Source organism: Haemaphysalis longicornis, unplaced genomic scaffold (assembly GCF_048455015.1).
Source record: "Haemaphysalis longicornis isolate Haplotype H1 unplaced genomic scaffold, Haemaphysalis longicornis Haplotype H1 scaffold_7, whole genome shotgun sequence".
In the NCBI taxonomy this organism is placed as follows: domain Eukaryota; kingdom Metazoa; phylum Arthropoda; class Arachnida; order Ixodida; family Ixodidae; genus Haemaphysalis; species Haemaphysalis longicornis.
Genome location: NW_027526422.1, coordinates 41,468,900 through 41,486,960, shown reverse-complemented (window position 1 = coordinate 41,486,960; position 18,061 = coordinate 41,468,900). Strand labels below are relative to the sequence as shown.

Sequence of the window (18,061 nt, the reverse complement as noted above, 5' to 3'; positions counted from 1 at the left end):
AGCAAGCCCAACACGGATGAAAAACAAGAAAAGAGGAGCACGCATATGATTAGCTCTGCTAATGTGTCAGCCGTTTTGGTGAACTTGCAGAACTGAACTGGGCGATTTTGTCCGATGCTCGTTTCTTTATTCATGTAGAGAACAATAAAACAAATTCATTCCACCCTCCCGTAGTTCGTTACGTTTATTGTGCACTTCATTTACATTGATGCTGCCACCACTCAGTGTGACGTCGCCTTTCTGCTTCCCCGCAATGTTCTCCCTAAGCGTATATTGCAAAACCAGTCCCGCACAGGAAGCCACGTGATGTCCGGTAAGCGAATGTAGTGCCTAATTGCGGAACTATGACACGCTTTCGCCGAAGTCTTTCGGTATCGGCACACCATTCGTGGCGTTAGGATCGCCCAACGCGGGCCTAGGAAAAATTCCTCGCAAGCTCTCTAGCATGTTGTCTGTGTATGAGTCACCCAGAGGCGCAGAGGCACGCGGCGGCAAGAACCGCTGGCGCCAACGGCGGCGGCCGTATCAAGGGGCAGCTTTGTATCTACCCTCGGTTCACCGGACGCTGCGGGCCGCTTCTTCGCTTCATGCGCCTTCTGTGCGGCTTCTGCCGAAGACACCGACACTAAACATTTGTTATGGGCGTGCCCTTCCCTGAGTGCAGCGAGATCCCGACACTTTCGCGGCACAGGCCTTCATCCTGAGACACCCCCCCCCCCCCCCCCCCCCCCGATATCCAGGAGGGGGGGGGGGGTTAACCCCCCGATATCCAGCGATGGGGGCCCTATTACCACCGTATTTTAAGTGCAGAGCACTTAAGGCGCACGCCTTGTCGTCCTAGCTCGCTCGCTGGAACCAAGCATATCGCCAATTGGCCACGGATTACGGTGTAGCCTGTTACGGCCCCTTCGCCGAGGCGTAACCCAGAGGCTTCAAAATCCAAGTGGCTATGCCAGGATATACGTAGCGTGAGCTAAGGTTCTGCTGGTTATTCTTAGCTTTCCTGGTTGTCTAGGATTAGCTGATTATCATGCTTACTGCTGCTTATCATTCAGTCCAAAACCAATCCAATCCAATCCATTGCAAGTGAGAACTCCCGCTGGCGCAAATTCAGGCAGGGGGCGCGCGAGCACTGCGAAGGCGGGAAATTTGAATTGCATAGGGTGGTAGCAGTAAGCGGATAACGGCGGTACAGCCCATTATGGCGAATCACTGCTCTGCACTTCCGACAGCTTCCACATTGAGTGGAACGGCTTTAATTTTTGGACTTCCTTCGGGAAACGGGCGCCAACTTGTACCTATACGTCTTTATGCCAAGGGGCATACTACCGCAATAAAAAATAATAACCGGACTATTAGAAGGGTCTTCCGAAAGCAAACTCCGTTTTCAGGTGGCCAATATCGTCAATCTCCAACCGTCGGCGACAGGACAAGGTCACTCATCTTCACATGCGAAAGACGGGTTGAAATGCCGTTCTCACGGGGCCTCCAAAATCAAGAGTTGCGAGGTGGTGCCACAACTACAGCACAAGACACGTTCGTTGACGTGGACACTCCCCCTTTCCATCGACAGAGTGGCCCGTGTGCATCAGCCCTGCCTCATGTTGTGGGCGGTACATCAAGTATTGTCAGCTGCCCACCTGATTGGACAACTTTGGTGGAGCTAGATTCCCTGGCCAGAGATCTGTGGAAGACGAACTCTATTCAAACGACTGCATTTGTGTTATTCTTGGACTCCTGTCTCGACTGTCACCATGTAAAATAAACCTACTGTACAGCTTCCTCCTAAGCAGTCATCTCGAGTCTCTAGCCCGACACCAAGACGAGCCGGGACCTGCGTGTTTGAACGAGTCAGACAACCCAAGGACCCCTCATCTCCAACAGTGGGTACAACACGCGTGAGTGCTCGGTAGATGCATTCCTTAGCCAGAATAATGAAACTGGCACCTACGCTCACTGCGTAGGTGGTGACCAGTTGAGCATCGCAGCCCGGCAACATTGAAAACGACACTTCCGGCCCCCAAAGGAGTGCATCGCACTCGCTGCGCTGGATGCATGGGATTTAAAAGGGTTCTAAAGACAAACTACAGCTTAACAAAGTTCTGTTTTGTTGTATGGTCAACCTCCAACGTCGCGTGGCATCCGCAGCTACATCGCGGGCAAGGCGCGTGAAAGGGAAGCGCGAGGAGATTTCAAGAACAGTTCTTGGAATAAACTGGCGCTGACGCGTGGGTCTGGCTCTTGCTTGTGGCGCACACCTGCGACCGTCCTTAAAACAAGTTTGAGCGACCTAACCTTTGGTAACTAACTCAGTTTCAACAGAGCTACAAAACATGTTTGTTTAAATAAAAAAACTCAAGGGATATTTCAAATTTCGCGGTACAGCGACGTGTTACGGGCAGAAGTGACGTAATACGGGACAGCACTAAAACAGAGTTATCAGCGTGTTAACCGCACGCTAGCATCGTAGTAACACTATCAAGCGAAACTAGATGTCCCACTACAATCGCCCAGTCATGTTTTGTGACGGTGGCTTTGCTCGACGGCAGCCAATCGTACAAGCAAGATTCTGTGACGTCATAGAGAAATTGCCCGAAAGTGGCTAGGGAGTCGTCACTGCTGCATTTGCTTCCTTTAATATCTCCATTATTTTTTTGAAGCTTGCGATAAAATTGGTATCATTTGCTATCTGTACCAGGCAGTGTGTTTAATTAATCCAATTTGTATTTTGTCTTCATGGCCTTTTTTTAAAACGCGGTGAGAGCATCGATCAACTCCTGAACAGGTACGCCGGTGACAGTTATATCGACGAGGTTGGGACAGGGAAAAGCAGTCAACAGAGGATCTTTGGGCCGCATCATCAATGCAGCGTCACATATAACAGTTGCACTGTCCAGTTTTCCCCAAAGGAGCGTCGACTGTAGATAGGAAAAAGGGCGAGGGGCGAAGGAGACTGGCGATGGCGAGGGAACGGTGGTCGGCTTGGGCAGTAAGTGGTCGCTTCGGCGGCTTGGTGGGAATCCGTGTTGTCCAGAGGTCTACGAGGGAAAAAGGGCAGTTATTTATAAAAACCAGAGCTGGGTTGGAAGCGCCAGCGATTTGGACAGTAGCGGGAGACATGGCAGATGCGGCAGCAGGTGAAGGAGATTGGGCGGTCGTCGGGTGTGCTCTACTCCTCCGGGTTACAATATCGAGGGGGGCACATGTTGGGTACGGCGACCGATTGTTTGCGAGAGATCGTGGGTGTCGGGGTGGATAAATGAACACTGAGAACCGAGGCCACACTGTTGAATCACCTGGCGCACCACATATTTTATTAGCAATACCGTATAGTCTCTTCTGGGTGGCAGAAAGTAATCGGAGCCACGGCTTCAAGCTGCCGTCTAACTGCTCGCCCCACAGCTTTGGTCGAAAAGGTCTCTCACAAATAAGTTGGTTAGTCTCCGCAGGGCGACGTCGCAGCTGTGTTAGGAAGCCTCATGGAATTGTGGACGATGCGACGCGCATTTACCTTCCTCGAAGAGCCGGTACTCCGCAATGACGCCGTCAACTGTGGAGCAGCCCTTGAAGATCAGCAAATGAAAGGCTTGTTTCAAGATTCAGCCGATCTTCTGGGACTCAGACGTCAAGCGGTCGACCTTCGTGCAAAAGGAGAGCAAGCCCTTCAAAAGGAAAGCACCCTGTCTGGGACGGGTCAGGAGTTCTTACTTGTCCGCCAGATGCCCTCCAACGGGCTTTCTAAACAATCTCTTTAGCTTTTCCTTGCAAGTCACCGGGTTGGTGAGCTGTTCTTTTGGGGTCTCAAAACAGAAGCACGCCGTTCCCATCAGGTATAAAAGGACTTTGGATAGCATGAGCGTGGGTTCGCAATGATTATGGCTGCTCACACGCTCGCACGTAGCCAGCGAATCGTCCACGCTGACATAATCGGTACCACAAAAGGTTCCAAGATCGCAGGGGTGCGGCAACACCATCGATAGTGCGTTGCGAAGCTTCGTCGGCTCACGGGATCGTCTCTGCACCTCCGCCAAGATATTACGAGGCAGACGAGGTTAGAACGGCTGTGTTTACACTATTTACGGAACGGCAGCGGAGACACAGCAGCTGGCCGGGATATGTCCGTGGTGGTGGTGGTGCCAGTCAGATGGCTCTTATTTACTCAGGAGGGTTAGCTAGGAAATGGGTGCTTTACTTAGGGAAACTACATTTTTTTTTCTTGTTTTTTTTTTTTGGGGGGGGGGAAGAACCGTAAGGTTTTAGATATCCGAATGCATTCGAAGTAGGTGCCTAAAGAAATAAAATTGAGGAGAGTAAAAACAGATGTAAAAAAATGCAAGAAAACTAGGAAGCAAGTATAGCGGGAAAACAATACGGTGCAGACGATGCAGTGGGCAAATCGCGCGTAGGTTTGAAAAGGGAATGCGGCAGGGCCAAATGGCAACTATCACGGAAGTCGACCCGACTCCAGAACGAACAAGTGAGATCCCCGTGGCCGAATCCCAGTACCTTCGCCCCTAGCGAAACAGTTAGTGGAGCAGACAGTGGGACGGTTTAGCCGGTTGCATGTGCCTTCTAAGGACCTTGGTCGTATCGAGGAGAACCGTTGACAGGATAGAAAAAAAAAAGGTGGATTGTTTCCGGCTAATTGCAGAACGCACATGGCGGGCCCACGCTGATTGTCGTCTTCGTCTTCGTCCACGTTCGGCCACACCCACCACACAGAGTACAGCTGCTTCTTCGCCAAGGAGTCTACCCCATAGCAATGCTAGTCGGTTACAAGTTAAGAATAGTTACCCCTGCGCCTTAGCACTGCAACAGGCTGTTCCTCCGCATGGCACAAGCATTTCATTACTGCGATTGTCTGTGGAAGCACAAAAAAATTTCCCCGCATTTCCCCGAGGGGAAGAATGTGAAAGTGCGAATGCACGAGTTGAATTTGCGCGGCTCGGTAATGTTCGCGAAAGAGAGATCACACACACACACACAACTACAAAGAAAGAAAGATGCATTTATTCACAGACACCTATTTGTGTTGTCGTTGTACTTGATTGCTAGAGCGGATCTCAGCTTTGAAATTTCGTGTCAGTACTCCTTTAAGCGGGTGCATTAGCCCTTCTCACGCCCGATTCCTGGCCAATCCCCCACGTGGGTATGTGCCATGTCAGCGGCCAGGCAGCGCGCGCCCATCTCCCCCCGTTGCCAAGGAAGACGAGGAGCGCGCGCACCCGCAGCTGTTGCTATGTGGACGGACGGCGGTCGCCGGAATTCAGGGTCGCTTATAAAGTGCATTCGCACTTAAAACAATGCTCTAAAAAGAACCCTACGAACCTAATGTTCGTGAGCGTAAATTTTTGAAGTCAAACTCGGCGGGAAAATTCAATAATCTCGAAGGTTGCGCTTATGTTTCCGTTCAGAACTTGCACCCGACCATGTACCCGACGGCAGGTGGCTCTTTGGGAGAGAAGAGACCGAGCGCGAAAATGAGTCGGTAATTGATTTATCGCCTGCAAAGGACCTTGGTGGAATCAAGTACGTCCATGAAGTCTTCGCGGTTGCTTCAATTTCTGGAAGTTGCTAGTTGGAAAGAGCCCGAGAAATTATATCCTCTGTCAACACATATACTCCTCTCATACCATAATGTTACTAGTGTTTTTAAATGTCTCAGACACAGTTGCGCATGAGCTTTGCATGGGACGATAAAGAAGTCACGTTCAAGTCGATGGACTTGATGATGAAAGAGACTTTGTTCAAGTCAAAATATAACTTTGTTCAATTAAAAAAAAGTAAAGAAAGAAAGACGGGTGGCGGCAGTAGGGAGTGACGACGAAGAGGATCGGCTGCACCCACTGGTTCGCTTGTCGACTCCATCACTGTTTCGGAAGCCTGACGCTAGTTTGTCTTGTTTGGCGGCATCTTTCCGCCACAAGAACTAGCCTTTGGTAGCTCACTCAGCATAACTCAAGCCCCGAAACGGGCTTCTTCACTAAAAAACATCTTGCAGAAACACTTCCTATTCCTGGAAGAAGACCTGGAGGCACTCGTACCAAAAATTCCCCGCATTTCCCCGAGGGGAAGAATGTGAAAGTGCGAATGCACGAGTTGAATTTGCGCGGTTCGGTAATGTTCGCGAAAGAGATCACACACACACACACACAACTACAAAGAAAGAAACATGCATTTATTCACAGACACCTATTTGTGTTGTCGTTGTACTTGATTGCTAGAGCGGATCTCAGCTTTGAAATTTCGTGTCAGTACTCCTTTAAGCAGGTGCATTAGCCCTTCTCACGCCCGATTCTTGGCCAATCCCCCACGTGGGTATGTGCCATGTCAGCGGCCACGCAGCGCGCGCCCATCTCCCCCCGTTGCCAAGGAAGACGAGGAGATTCCTGGCCAATCCCCCACGTGGGTATGTGCCATGTCAGCGGCCAGGCTGCGCGCGCCCATCTCCACGTGCGCGGACATCGCCGGTGGACGCAGGTTCAGGGTCGCTTAAGAAGTGCATTGCACTTAAAAATGGCTGACGATTACGATACTACCTATTGCGAAATTTGTGCGCAGCGCGAACTGCAGTGTTCTCGATCAAGGCGCATAGCTGCTGTGTCTCAGGAAGTCATCACGTGATCAGCGAACGCACGGCGGCGCCCTCTATTCTGCCGCTATCTCGCAGCGCTTCGCTGCCGCCGAGCATGTTATTGTAAATCGTGTTTGAATCTTCCGCGCAAATGTCACGTGGTTCGGATGAGCCACGCGAAGAGAACGACGGCGAAGGGCCCGAAGGATCGATGAACGCGCAGCACACTGCGCGTGCTGGGCTTCAAGCTTTTTGTGAACGTGAAATAACAAGACGCTTGTTTTCATGGATTCCTGGTCTTGCGTTTACTTTATCGGGCACCATTAGACGCCGAGGGCGGTTTTCGAACGCCTGTCTGGTGCGGGCTCCGCATACTGCCCTCCCCCTCACACTTTCGGAGGAGCGTCTCGCGTTTCGCCAGCAAACTGCCCTCCCCCTCACAATGTCGCCACACTCCCCTCCTTCGTTTTCTTTCAGTCTGGTCTTTCCATCGTTCGCTCAGTTACGAGGCTGGCGAGGACGCCAAACCACAGTATCGGGCGCCCAAGTGCTGCGCAATACAAATGTCATATATTGCGCTACAGTGAAGGAATGTGGGGGAGAGTTACACCAGGCCAGCACTAAAATCATTTATCTGTGTGTTAACTACACTTTAGCATTCAGGTGTTAGGATCATACAGAACTGGAGGCCCCACCAAAATCGCCCAGTCACGTTTTTTGCCGCTGATTTTAATTGGCGGCCCTAATCGCACAAACGTCGCCGAAAAGTGACTGGGCTGTCACTATTATGTCATCTGTTCTCTTTATTATTTAAATTATTTAAGATGATAGTCTTTCTTGGGCTACTTAAACGCAGAAATTTTGGTCTATCTGTATGTCTGTTGGCCTGTCTGTATGTCGGTCTGTCTGTGACCCGATTCAGTCACTCGGCTAAAGTGAAGCAGGAGCTGCGCAATAGTTTTATATGTATACCCACAGCCAAATCTAAGCGGTTAAGTCCCGTGCAATGTTCATACTTGTCAACATTGTTGAACAAAAACAAAGCATTACGCAAATATCAGGCAGAAAATCAACACATAAGTGACATTTTCAGTATTCCTTTACAAAAAATTCATGGATGCTTGATTTTTGCGAAAGCAAATGAAATACTGTATCCACTGCATTTACTTTGCCGCATCCTGTCGCCCGCGCCACTATAGTTTTTGGCGGAATTTTAAGAAGCAAACGGCAACAGTTACAAAATATTTCCCTGAATAGGTTCCACGTTCCGCTTGGAACGCACGTGGAGTAGGGCAACATGGTTCTGTAAACGTTTAAGTAGAGAGCCTCGATTCACGCGGGCCTCCGCCGTTCGGCAGCGCTGTCATCGAGGCACCCGGCCTGGAGCAGAGCAACGCGGTAAATTTAAACTGACTTGACCAAACCTGTAGAGTGTTTACCTTGGGATGAGCGCGACGGAAAAGGAACAGCATGAGAGGTGAGCGGGAAAGATAAAGGAGGCATCTACTTTGCAAATGTATACGAAAGACGGTAGTCTTTCGTTGACATTGGCAACGAAATGAGCAGATACGCGGCCAATTTTTTGTCTGAAGTTTGCGATAAAATTGCTAGCATGGTTACCGAGACAGAACATTGTTTTTGACGAATCAAACTTGCGGTTTGTCTTATAGGCCTCTTTAACAACAATGTCAAACAAACACCGGGAGATCCGTTAACGCCTTTGCCCCAACTACACCTGTACAGAGAAAACAGCGCTTAAAAATTGTGTGTGTTCGTTTTGTGGCGCCAGGGCAATGAAGGCCAAAGAGCGCCAACTTTGAATGGTGTTTTTAGTAAAATTGTTAAAGGTGCGGTGGATTTAAAACTGGTTCGTGTGGGGGTGTACAGAGCCCCGCATTTAAAACACAAACGTGGAAATTAGACAAGCGGTGATGGGGGTGTTAAAGTGTAAAGAACAAAGGGACACTCAGAGCTTTTCTACCGACTGAGGTGCCCTGTGATCATATGCAGTGTGAAATGCTGTTTACAAACCCAATGTCTCCCGGGTAAGCCAAAAGACATGTACTTGTAATAAAGGTGGACCACCCAAAAACAACACGGATGGAGTGGTAAGATGCGGATGTAGAGTTCCCGAAAGTTCTTCTTTCTCGCCTCGTGAAAGTGCCCACACTCAACCTTTGAAACTATAGTCTGCTTTGTAAGGAGATATTAATAGTGGCACTAAGATATTCTACATGATTTGGAGGCGTTAAAGTACGTACCCCATCACAAAAGCCGCGGCGGGCAGATTTCGCGCACTTAAAGTGCACAGTAATTGTAAACATCACAGCGACTTCGCTTCTTGACTTTCCCGAGGGACGGGGACAAGCCGGGAGCCTCACATATGACGTCATTCCCGCGAGATACCTTCTGGGCTTGTCCAGCCAGTTCCAGTCGTGCCTCTATCGCCAAGTTCAGATGGCCCAGCGGGTCTATATCGCCCTATACTCGGCAACCAGAAGCCCCGCAAGCCGAGAAACCTGCCAGGGAGAAATACGCCGAAAGACAATAGGCCACCTGCAGCGGAGATATCCTTTTTTCCGGTGGAGCTCTTCGCGGCAACCACGTGAGGAGCGGAAACGGCAGGTGCGAAAGAACGCGCCCACTAGTCCCGCTGCTTCCACGCCGACCGGCACCGTCAATGGCGAGGCTGGCGATGACGCTCTTCCAGCTCGCCTGCATCCTTCTCCTCGCAAAGTGGAGCGGTGGAAGCCGAGCCGAAGACTCCAAAGCCCTCAAGCAACCACTCGTGGAACAAGCACTCAAGGCGGAAGAACTCAAGACGCAAGCACTCTACGCGAAGTGCCAATCGGACATCTGGACGCAAGTCGGCCTGTTCGCCGATCTCCAGCTGGCGGACATCCCGAAAGTCGAGCTCGAAGTGCAGTACGCAAGCGGGAAAGTGATCATCAACACTTCGCTGACACCGGCGCAGGCTGCTCAGGGTCCGACAGTGAAGATCCCGGTCGAGCCACCATGTGATCCACCGTACACGCTCATCATGGTCGACCCGGACGCACCAAGCCGTGCAACTCACGAGAACCGCACCTGGCTGCACTGGTTGGTGATTAACTCCTACGACCGAGACGCCCTGCAGAACGGACAGGTCGCCACGCCGTACCTGAAACCGGGACCGCCGCAAGGAATGGGGCCCCACCGATACACGTTCCTGACCTACTGTCAAAGCCCTTGCAGGATCCTCAAAGCCAAGGAGGTCGCGCCCAAAAAAAGGCCCAACTTCGACCTGCGCGATTTCGCCACCACGTTTCTACGGGGAAGCCCTTTCGCCGGCATGTTCTTTTACGCGGAATACACTGAAGCAGTACGGAAGAAAAAATGACAGGCTGAGAGGAGGCAGTCCTGCTATATCGTATGTCCACGAAGAAGTTGCTCCGATCGCCCGACCATGTTGATCAAATGCACGTATGTAAGCTCAAACTGCATAAAGGAAATGAAAGTGTGTATGTGATTAGCTCTGCTAGGCGTAGTGATGAAATGGCAGAACTGAATTGCACCGTTCTGTACGATGGCTAGTTTTATATTCATTTGAGGAGCAATAAAATACGTCACTTCCACGCTGCTGTAGTGTATTGTGTTTACTGTGCACTTAGCGTACATTCTTAGCGTACGCGCCCCCCTGCTTCCGCAAAGTTCTCCCGAAACCCAGAGCATGCATGCCGGATATGGAAGCGACACGGTGTTCCTTGGGCGAATGTACTGCCTAATTGCAAAAAATATGATACACTTTCGTCCAAGCATTTCGGCAAACCATTCATGAGCACATGTGCATAAGTGAGATGCATTCCTCAGCGCGAATGACGAAACATTCCCCCACGATCACTTCATAGCTCGGTGGTCAGTAGAGCATCGCAGCCCGGCAACATTAAAAACCCCACATCCGGTTGCCCGAGAGGTGCATCGCTCCTCCATGCTCCGCATGGACGCGTTGCGCTGACTTAAAACGTGGCGAGATTGCAGTGAACAAAAAGGTGTTGTGGGTCGGCGGAGAGAGATTCGGTATCCTGACCAACCCGTGTACTCATGATGACGGAAGTAGTTGTAGAAAGTTTTCTCACCCCTCAGCCCATTTCGGCCTCCTTATCATCGCCATAAGTCAGCCACGCTACCGACGATGGAGACCCGAACCCGTCTACACAACTGTACAGACAAGATGTCTGTTATTGGCCAGTTTAGAGCAGTAGTTACGAAGCAGCTCGGAGTTGCGAAACTCCCCCTAGGCCCCATGCATCAAAAAATGGCCCAACGATAGGACCACTGTTTTGGATTTTCCCGTACAGTGGCGAAATCTATTGGTGACGAAATAAACTATACAACACGGTTCGCCGCTTGACGACCTGGACGAAAAATGGTATTTGGTCGCTCACGTAAATTTGTTGTGCCGAAACAGCCCAACGTGTGCAACCACGCAATTGTTTTATATGCATTAGAACCAAGAGCAGTAAAAAAATGCTACCGTCTGTTCCAGAGCTCTTCGATGTGGGCAGTTGCGAAACTCCGCCTCAAAAAACCATAGTGAGAAACTCTATGCAAAAAACGGCCCGCACCTGGACCCCTCCCCCTTCTTTGGAACGTGCGTACGGTGGCGCCACTGCGGCCGCCACACGCACTATCCAAAACACAGGCTAATTATTCAAACTGAAAATGAACGTTAAATTTTGTTTTAAAGTGCATAATTCTTTGCTTTTGTGCTTTCATAAGTTATTTATTGCTATCTTAACTACGGTTTTTAGGTTGCGATTGTTTCTGCGTCCGCGCAACTGCCTCGACCAATATGCGTTCGTGCGGGTGAAGTACTAAATTTGCCGTTATCGTTTGGCCTACAGCACATTGTATGCCAAATATAATTCATTAACCGATGCGGCTCTAAATAACAATTTTCAGCTTCCATAAAGCCGTAGAGGTGACTTCGAATTTATTTTTTTGCCACCAGAAGACCGAAGAGGACGCGCAGCAGACAACAGTGCGCAAGCGACGGTTGACCCCACGGTCGCATTTCTTTTTGATACTCTTGCTTCGTATGTATATAAAACACTTGCGTAGTTGAACACATTGGGCTCCTTTGGCATAAAAAAAATTACGCAAGCCCTCAAATACCATTTTTCGCCCAGGTCGTCGAGCGGCGAAGCAAGTTGTATAATTTATTTTGTCACCAACAGATGGCGCCGCTGTAAAATAAGATCCGAAACAGTGGACCAATCGTAGGGCCACTTTTTGATGCATGGGGCCTATGGGGAGTTTCGTAACTCCTGCATCAAGTAACTCTTGTGTGTTCAGCGAGATACGTTGTCGCCTGCGCATTGTCGTCTGCTGCGCGTCATCTGCGGTCTTCCGGCGGCAAAAATGTTTAAAAATTCACTTCGACGGCTTTATGGAAGCTTTAAAGGATTATTTAGAGCCACTTGATCAGCTACTGGATTAGTTTGGCATTCAGTGTGATGTAGGCCGAGCGAGAACTGCAAATTTAGTATTTCAGGTAAGACCTATGTTGTGCCGAAGTGCCCGCACAAGCATCAATCAATCGAAGCAGTTGCGCAGACCATAGAGTTTCATACTAATATACACTAGAGGGAAATGTGGCGCCACCGTCTAGGGGAGCCGCGCTTCGGTGAGCGTGCCGTCATGTACCGGGCATGCACGTTCCACTTGTCCTTGGCATGGCTCACGAACAGGCTGAAAAGTATGCTTTGGCTGCAAAAATGAAACAATATTACTGCAGAAAATTAATCGAATTTGTTCTGTTATTAAAAAATAAAAGCTCCATAAAGATTGATTTGCCAGGGATTATTTAGAAGCTTCATGGAAGATGAACAGAAAAACAATGTTACCCCTTTTGGCTTCAAGATGAAAAAGAAGCCATGTGGCTAACCAAGCCAAGGAGGCGAGAAACGTCGCTAGCTGCAATGGCGCCGCCCACGGCGGCACGCGAATGCAGCGCCAGATTTCCCTCTAGTATATAAGTATGAAACTCTATGGCGCAGACGCAGAAACTATCGCAACAAAAAATCGCACTTTAATAAACAATGAATAACTTCGGAAAGTACAAAAATTAAAAGATCATGCGCCTTTAAAATACAGTTAAACGTTAAATTGTCAGTGTAAATATTTACTGTTTTTTTTTATAGTGCGTGCGGTGGCCGCGGTGGCGCCACCATACGTACGATCCAAAGCAGGGGGGGGGGGGGTCTAGATGCGGAGTTTCGCAACTGCCTACATCGAAGAGCTCTGGCTCCAAGCTTCTCTCTGTCGTCTGCCAGCTGCTTCGCCAGAACAGCGCGAGCAGCTTGAGCCGTCCTGGGGCGGTATTCTCATGTTTTGTCCATTTGTGTCCGTTTCAAAAGTGTCCGCTTCAAACAAGACAGCAAATCAGGGTTCGCTTCTATAGAAGCGAACCACCGGATGTGACGCCATGCAATCACGGCGAAGCCATAGAGTGAAACTCTATGGGCGAAGCTATGAGCCGCGGCTTCTCGGAGAAGACGATTTGGAGCAGACGATTTTTCTCCGCCTTGTCGTTGGTTCGCTGGCAGAACAATCAACGCATAAAAGGTAGTTTAAAATAGGTTTAGTCGTTTAAAATGTGTTTGCAAGAACGGTTGCGCAAAAGTCAACCCAAAGCCCACCTACAACTGGAAGTACACCACAATAAACGGACGCAAAACGGACGTTTTCAAAACGGACAAACACGAGAATACCGCCCCTGGGCTGCTTCCCGGTGCAACTGAAATACGATTGATCAGTTCCAGGACTGGTCGGTGGAGCCAACGTGGAGCGGCCCCCGCAAATAATATTTACCGCCCCTCCGTAAAGAGAGTTGAGAGAAACCAGAAAGTGCGTCCACTCTACCGTCAAACCTTCAAAGACCCAAATCGCAAACGAAGAACGAACCCATGCGACGATTTCTCGCGCATTAAGTAAACGCATCTACGAACGATCTAATGTATGCCGATACGTGCACGTATATGAGATAAAAGTACACTACTGTACTCCTTCGTGATCGATGCGTTGGTTGTCTTATCTAGGACAGTTCGTTTTTTTTTTGTTTTTTTGCGATTTTCAAGTAACCATTTTGACCCAATCGAAGCCCGGTTTCACGCACGCGCCGTGTGCAAAGAGGTATTATCAGAGCTTTTCCTTCGACCAACCGGTCTATAGGGAAATGCATTAGTTTTTGACAGGACGTTACCGGTCCCACTGAGGAAGCTTTCGCTTTGACAAAATACGGAGATGCGTAAGAGCTGCTCAGAACTGATTTCAGCAGGCAAATAAGAAAGACCAAACGAGATCCGTTGTGTACAGCCAAGCAAGCGGCGGAGCATGAGCTACCACGTGTGGAAAAAAAAAAAAAAAAAAGAAAACAGTTTCATATCGTGTGGACCACGGAGGAAGAAAATCTTATCTTTCCCCCGCCCCCCCCCCCCCCCCCCCCACAAGGCAAAATGTTTGGTCTGTCCGTCCGTCCGTCACCCAATTGAGCCGCCTGGCAAAAGTGAAAGAATATTTTACGACATATGCAGCGAAGCAGCAGACGCGCGGCCAATTTTCGTCTGATAATTGTTTGCCCTATTTTCATGTAATCAAGCTTTTTACAGGACACGTTCAGTGTAACCCCGGCAAGGCTCAATCGGCTTGACACCGCCACTCATGTCAAAGGCATCGATTTCAACCACAGACTAAGTGTTTCTCTTCAATCTCGCTTTTTTTTTTTTTTACCTATACTAATGATCTAATAGGGCAACGATGAAAAAGCCATTCGAGGTACCAATAATGAAACGCTGAAAGTCCACCACCTTCGGATCGCAGCCAAAACATTTCCTGTGCTGCTATATATACTTCGGAACGTCACAAATTGTGAAACGGGATTTGCGCAGCCCGCTCAAAAGTGTGTTATGAGTGATACAAACAACCGCTCGCGAAACAGGTGGTCAATCCAGCTCGGTCACTGATTGCTGCCTTAATGAGACGCTAACCCTCTTCCGGTTCACCACGCCTTGGTTAAGCCAGAAAAAAAAAAATGGTAGTGAAACCTATGCATACTCTGGTTGTCATGTCCCATAAAGCGCATACTTTATGCCAAGAGAAGCGCTCAGGAAACCATTAACTGCCCGCTTTCTGCATAAAACTAAACCACACTTGCCGCTGGTGTCCCTTCAAGTAGGAAAACGACGCCGCATTTTTAAGTGCAATGCACTTCTTAAGCGACCCTGAACGTGCGTCCACCGGCGATGTCCGCGCACGTGGAGATGGGCGCGCGCAGCCTGGCCGCTGACATAGCACATACCCACGTGGGGGATTGGCCAGGAATCTCCTCGTCTTCCTTGGCAACGGGGGGAGATGGGCGCGCGCTGCCTGGCTGCTGACATGGCACATACCCACGTGGGGGATTGGCCAAGAATCGGGCGTGAGAAGGGCTAATGCACCTGCTTAAAGGAGTACTGACACGAAATTTCAAAGCTGAGATCCGCTCTAGCAATCAAGTACAACGACAACACAAATAGGTGTCTGTGAATAAATGCATCTTTCTTTCTTTGTAGTTGTGTGTGTGTGTGTGATCTCTCTTTCGCGAACATTACCGAACCGCGCAAATTCAACTCGTGCATTCGCACTTTCACATTCTTCCCCTCGGGGAAATGCTGGGAATTTTTTTCTAGTGACTCACTTTTTTCGCGCGACGCTTGCTTCGGGCTATTGCAGCGCACATTGTGGGGGGTCACGAAATGAGCGTAAACAGCGCATGTCGCACGTGGCAACTGAGTGACATAGACGGAAGTTCCACTGATGTCTTTCCGTCGCTTCAAACGTACGACTAATGATGCACCCGCCGCGGCGGCTCAGTGCGCGCTAATGGGCGTTGTGCTGCTGAACCCAAAAGCGCGGGTTCGATTCCCGGCCACGGCGGCCGCTTTTCTGATGCAGGCGAAAAGCGAAAACGCCGGTGTGTTCGAGATTTCGGCGCACGTTAAGGATCCCCAGGTGGTCAAAATTAATCCGGAGACCTCCACTACGGCGCTCCTCATCCCCTGTGTATATATATATCGTTGGCGCGTTAAACCACGCAAACAATCAAATCAACTAATGATGTGTTGAAGCAGCGTTGCAAGGGTAAGCCAGTCCCCTATCGCGCATGACGTTACCCTTAGAGCGCTGTAATCAAAAATGTGCAAGAGAATCTTGAAAAAAAAAAAGTTCGCATATAATGCTGAGCGTCGAGGTGCTTTTGTACAAGACTAAGTTGCAGCGGAAGGTATACACAATAAGGTGCACTATTTCTGAGCGTCGCGCGTGGGTTGTTTGCTGCCTATAGCAAACAACGGCAGCCATTATCCGAGGGGCATGCATGGGTTCCGCTTATTGCAGACAATTTTTTATGGCCCGAAGCAGCAAAGCCTGACGACCGAAAAGGAGAAAAATGCTGCTGCCTCATTGCGAGAATGGAGCAGGTGGTACCGACGGTGGAACAAGCGCAGCCACCTTTCCACACTAAAATCTGGCCCACGCGGCCACCTTGCGTCATTTGGCACAACAGAGCGAAGACCTTCGCCAGTCCCGAGGCCAGAAGCAAAAGGAAACAAAACAGCGAACGACAACAAACGCGGGCTTCGCAGACCGGCTTTTCCGGCGGCGATCGTCCTGGCAACGGCACAAGGGGCGGATAAAGCAGATCTATACAGACGCGTCGCCATTGCTTCGTCACAACGCAAGCTGCTAGCTCGCTCGCTCAGTGATCCGTGTCACCGTTGTCCGTAAAGAAGCCGGACCATGAAAACGTACCTCCAGCTCTCCACCTTGCTTCTGGTGGCGCTGTGGGGCGCCAACTGTCAAGACAGTTCAAGCGCGGTAAACGGAACGGCAGCGCCGGCGACGACGGAGTCGGCGAGCGTCCCAGCGAAAGCGGATGACAACATTTGGGTGACATCGGGGCTCGTGACCGACCTCTCGCTGTCCGACTACCCGACCGCCGAGCTCGAAGTGAAGTACGCTGACGCGGAGGTGAGGCTGAACGAGACGCTGACGCCCGCGCAGGCAAGTGCGGCCCCGACGGTGGGGCTCAATGGCGCCGTCAACTGCACTCCTCCGTTCGCGCTGCTCATGGTCGACCCGGACGCGCCGACCCGCAGCAATGCTACGCTGCGCAGCGTGATGCACTGGCTCGTGCTCAACGTCAACAGCACCGAGACGCTGCACGAAGGCGAAGAGGCCGTCAGCTACAGAGGACCGCGGCCGCCCAAGGGATCGGGCCACCACAGATACGTGTTCCTGGCCTACTGTCAAGGCGCCAGGCGTCTCGAGACCGCGGAGCTGGCGCCCGCGGAGAGATACCACTTCCAGCTGGCGGAGTTCGTCGAGAAAGCCAAACTGGGCAGGCCGTTCGCGGGAACCTTCTTCTTCGCTCAGAACGCGTAAGCCGCTGTTCGCGTGCTCGAGGCTGGTCGATGAAGCGGAGTCGTCGGCCTGTGCGCTCTCTCGCGAAGCAGAATACTGCGGCTAGGATCAGATGTTCCAGCATCGCGATAATGCTTGAAGTGCTTACGCTGCACGAAAACACGCTCTGATTTAGGAATTTCGAATCGCTATAGCTTCATTTTCGTTGTCTTGCCCGCTGACTTAACAGCGCACTAGCGGCGCGGTATTCTTTGAACAAATTGACACTGGCACAAGGGCTGTTTGGACGGTTTCAGAAAAAGAAAAGAACGACCCCAAAATGACTGAATAAAATGTTTTGTTACAGAGACGTATCTGTGTCGGGAAGCTCGTTTCTTTCCTCTATTGAGGAGGAGGAATAACATTTATTGAAATGTATGAGTTCCTTTGTAGGGAGGCCTCCTATAGTCCAGGATGCCTTAATCCTTGGCTGCCCGGCGGGCCTAGCTGTCCACCAATCGTTGCTGGTCTTGAGGGCGTGAGCTGGTCAGCTGGTCCTCTCACTGCTCCGGGGTGGGATTTGGTAGGGAGGGGGGTAGAGATGGTGATTTTCGGCACTCCCAGCTAGACCTTAAGGTACAGAGTTTTGGGTATGGGCAGTGTTGAAAAGTCAATGTATGTGTTGTTGGGTAAATGGCATGGAGGAGCGTTTCGGAAAAAGGGGGGGGGGGGGGGGGGTAGGTGTTAGTTTGAGGTTGTCTGAAGGTAAATGTACCCTCTCTGGTAATCTGTATTATTTTTTGCCGACTTGTTCTGAAAAAAAAAATCTACGATGCAGGAAGAAAAAAAAAAGAATGGCTAGAGAAGAGGGGAAACTTATTTAGAGGAAGAAAAAAAAGCAACGAGGGAAGGAACTAGGGATTACTGTATTCCTTTAGTTCCAAAAAATGTTCCTATGCAGCTTTATCATTTTCCATTATGAGAGGTAATTTTACAATAAGCGGCACGAGCTCTTTCTCTTGTTAGCGCGTCAGTGCGTAATCACTGATTTGTGACCGATTTATACTT

The 18,061-nt window shown here is 50.1% G+C and overlaps 2 protein-coding genes across 2 annotated transcripts; both read left to right on the top strand.

Annotated features, from left to right (window-relative positions):
- Positions 1-9,105: 9,105 nt before the first annotated feature.
- LOC144147410 (protein D3-like) lies at positions 9,106-10,287 on the top strand. Its single transcript, XM_077679537.1, has one exon. The coding sequence runs from the start codon at positions 9,255-9,257 to the stop codon at positions 9,951-9,953; it is 699 nt and encodes a 232-aa protein (XP_077535663.1). The 5' UTR covers positions 9,106-9,254; the 3' UTR covers positions 9,954-10,287.
- Positions 10,288-16,241: 5,954 nt separating this feature from the next.
- On the top strand, positions 16,242-17,361 carry LOC144145311 (protein D1-like). The gene has a single exon (XM_077676877.1). The coding sequence runs from the start codon at positions 16,391-16,393 to the stop codon at positions 17,033-17,035; it is 645 nt and encodes a 214-aa protein (XP_077533003.1). The 5' UTR covers positions 16,242-16,390; the 3' UTR covers positions 17,036-17,361.
- The last annotated feature ends 700 nt before the right edge of the window (positions 17,362-18,061 follow it).

What these genes read in the sequence shown, in the direction of transcription:
- LOC144147410 (XM_077679537.1), top strand. Translation starts at nt 9,255, where the DNA reads ATGGCGAGGCTGGCGATGACGCTCTTCCAGCTCGCCTGCATCCTTCTC.
- LOC144145311 (XM_077676877.1), top strand. Translation starts at nt 16,391, where the DNA reads ATGAAAACGTACCTCCAGCTCTCCACCTTGCTTCTGGTGGCGCTGTGG.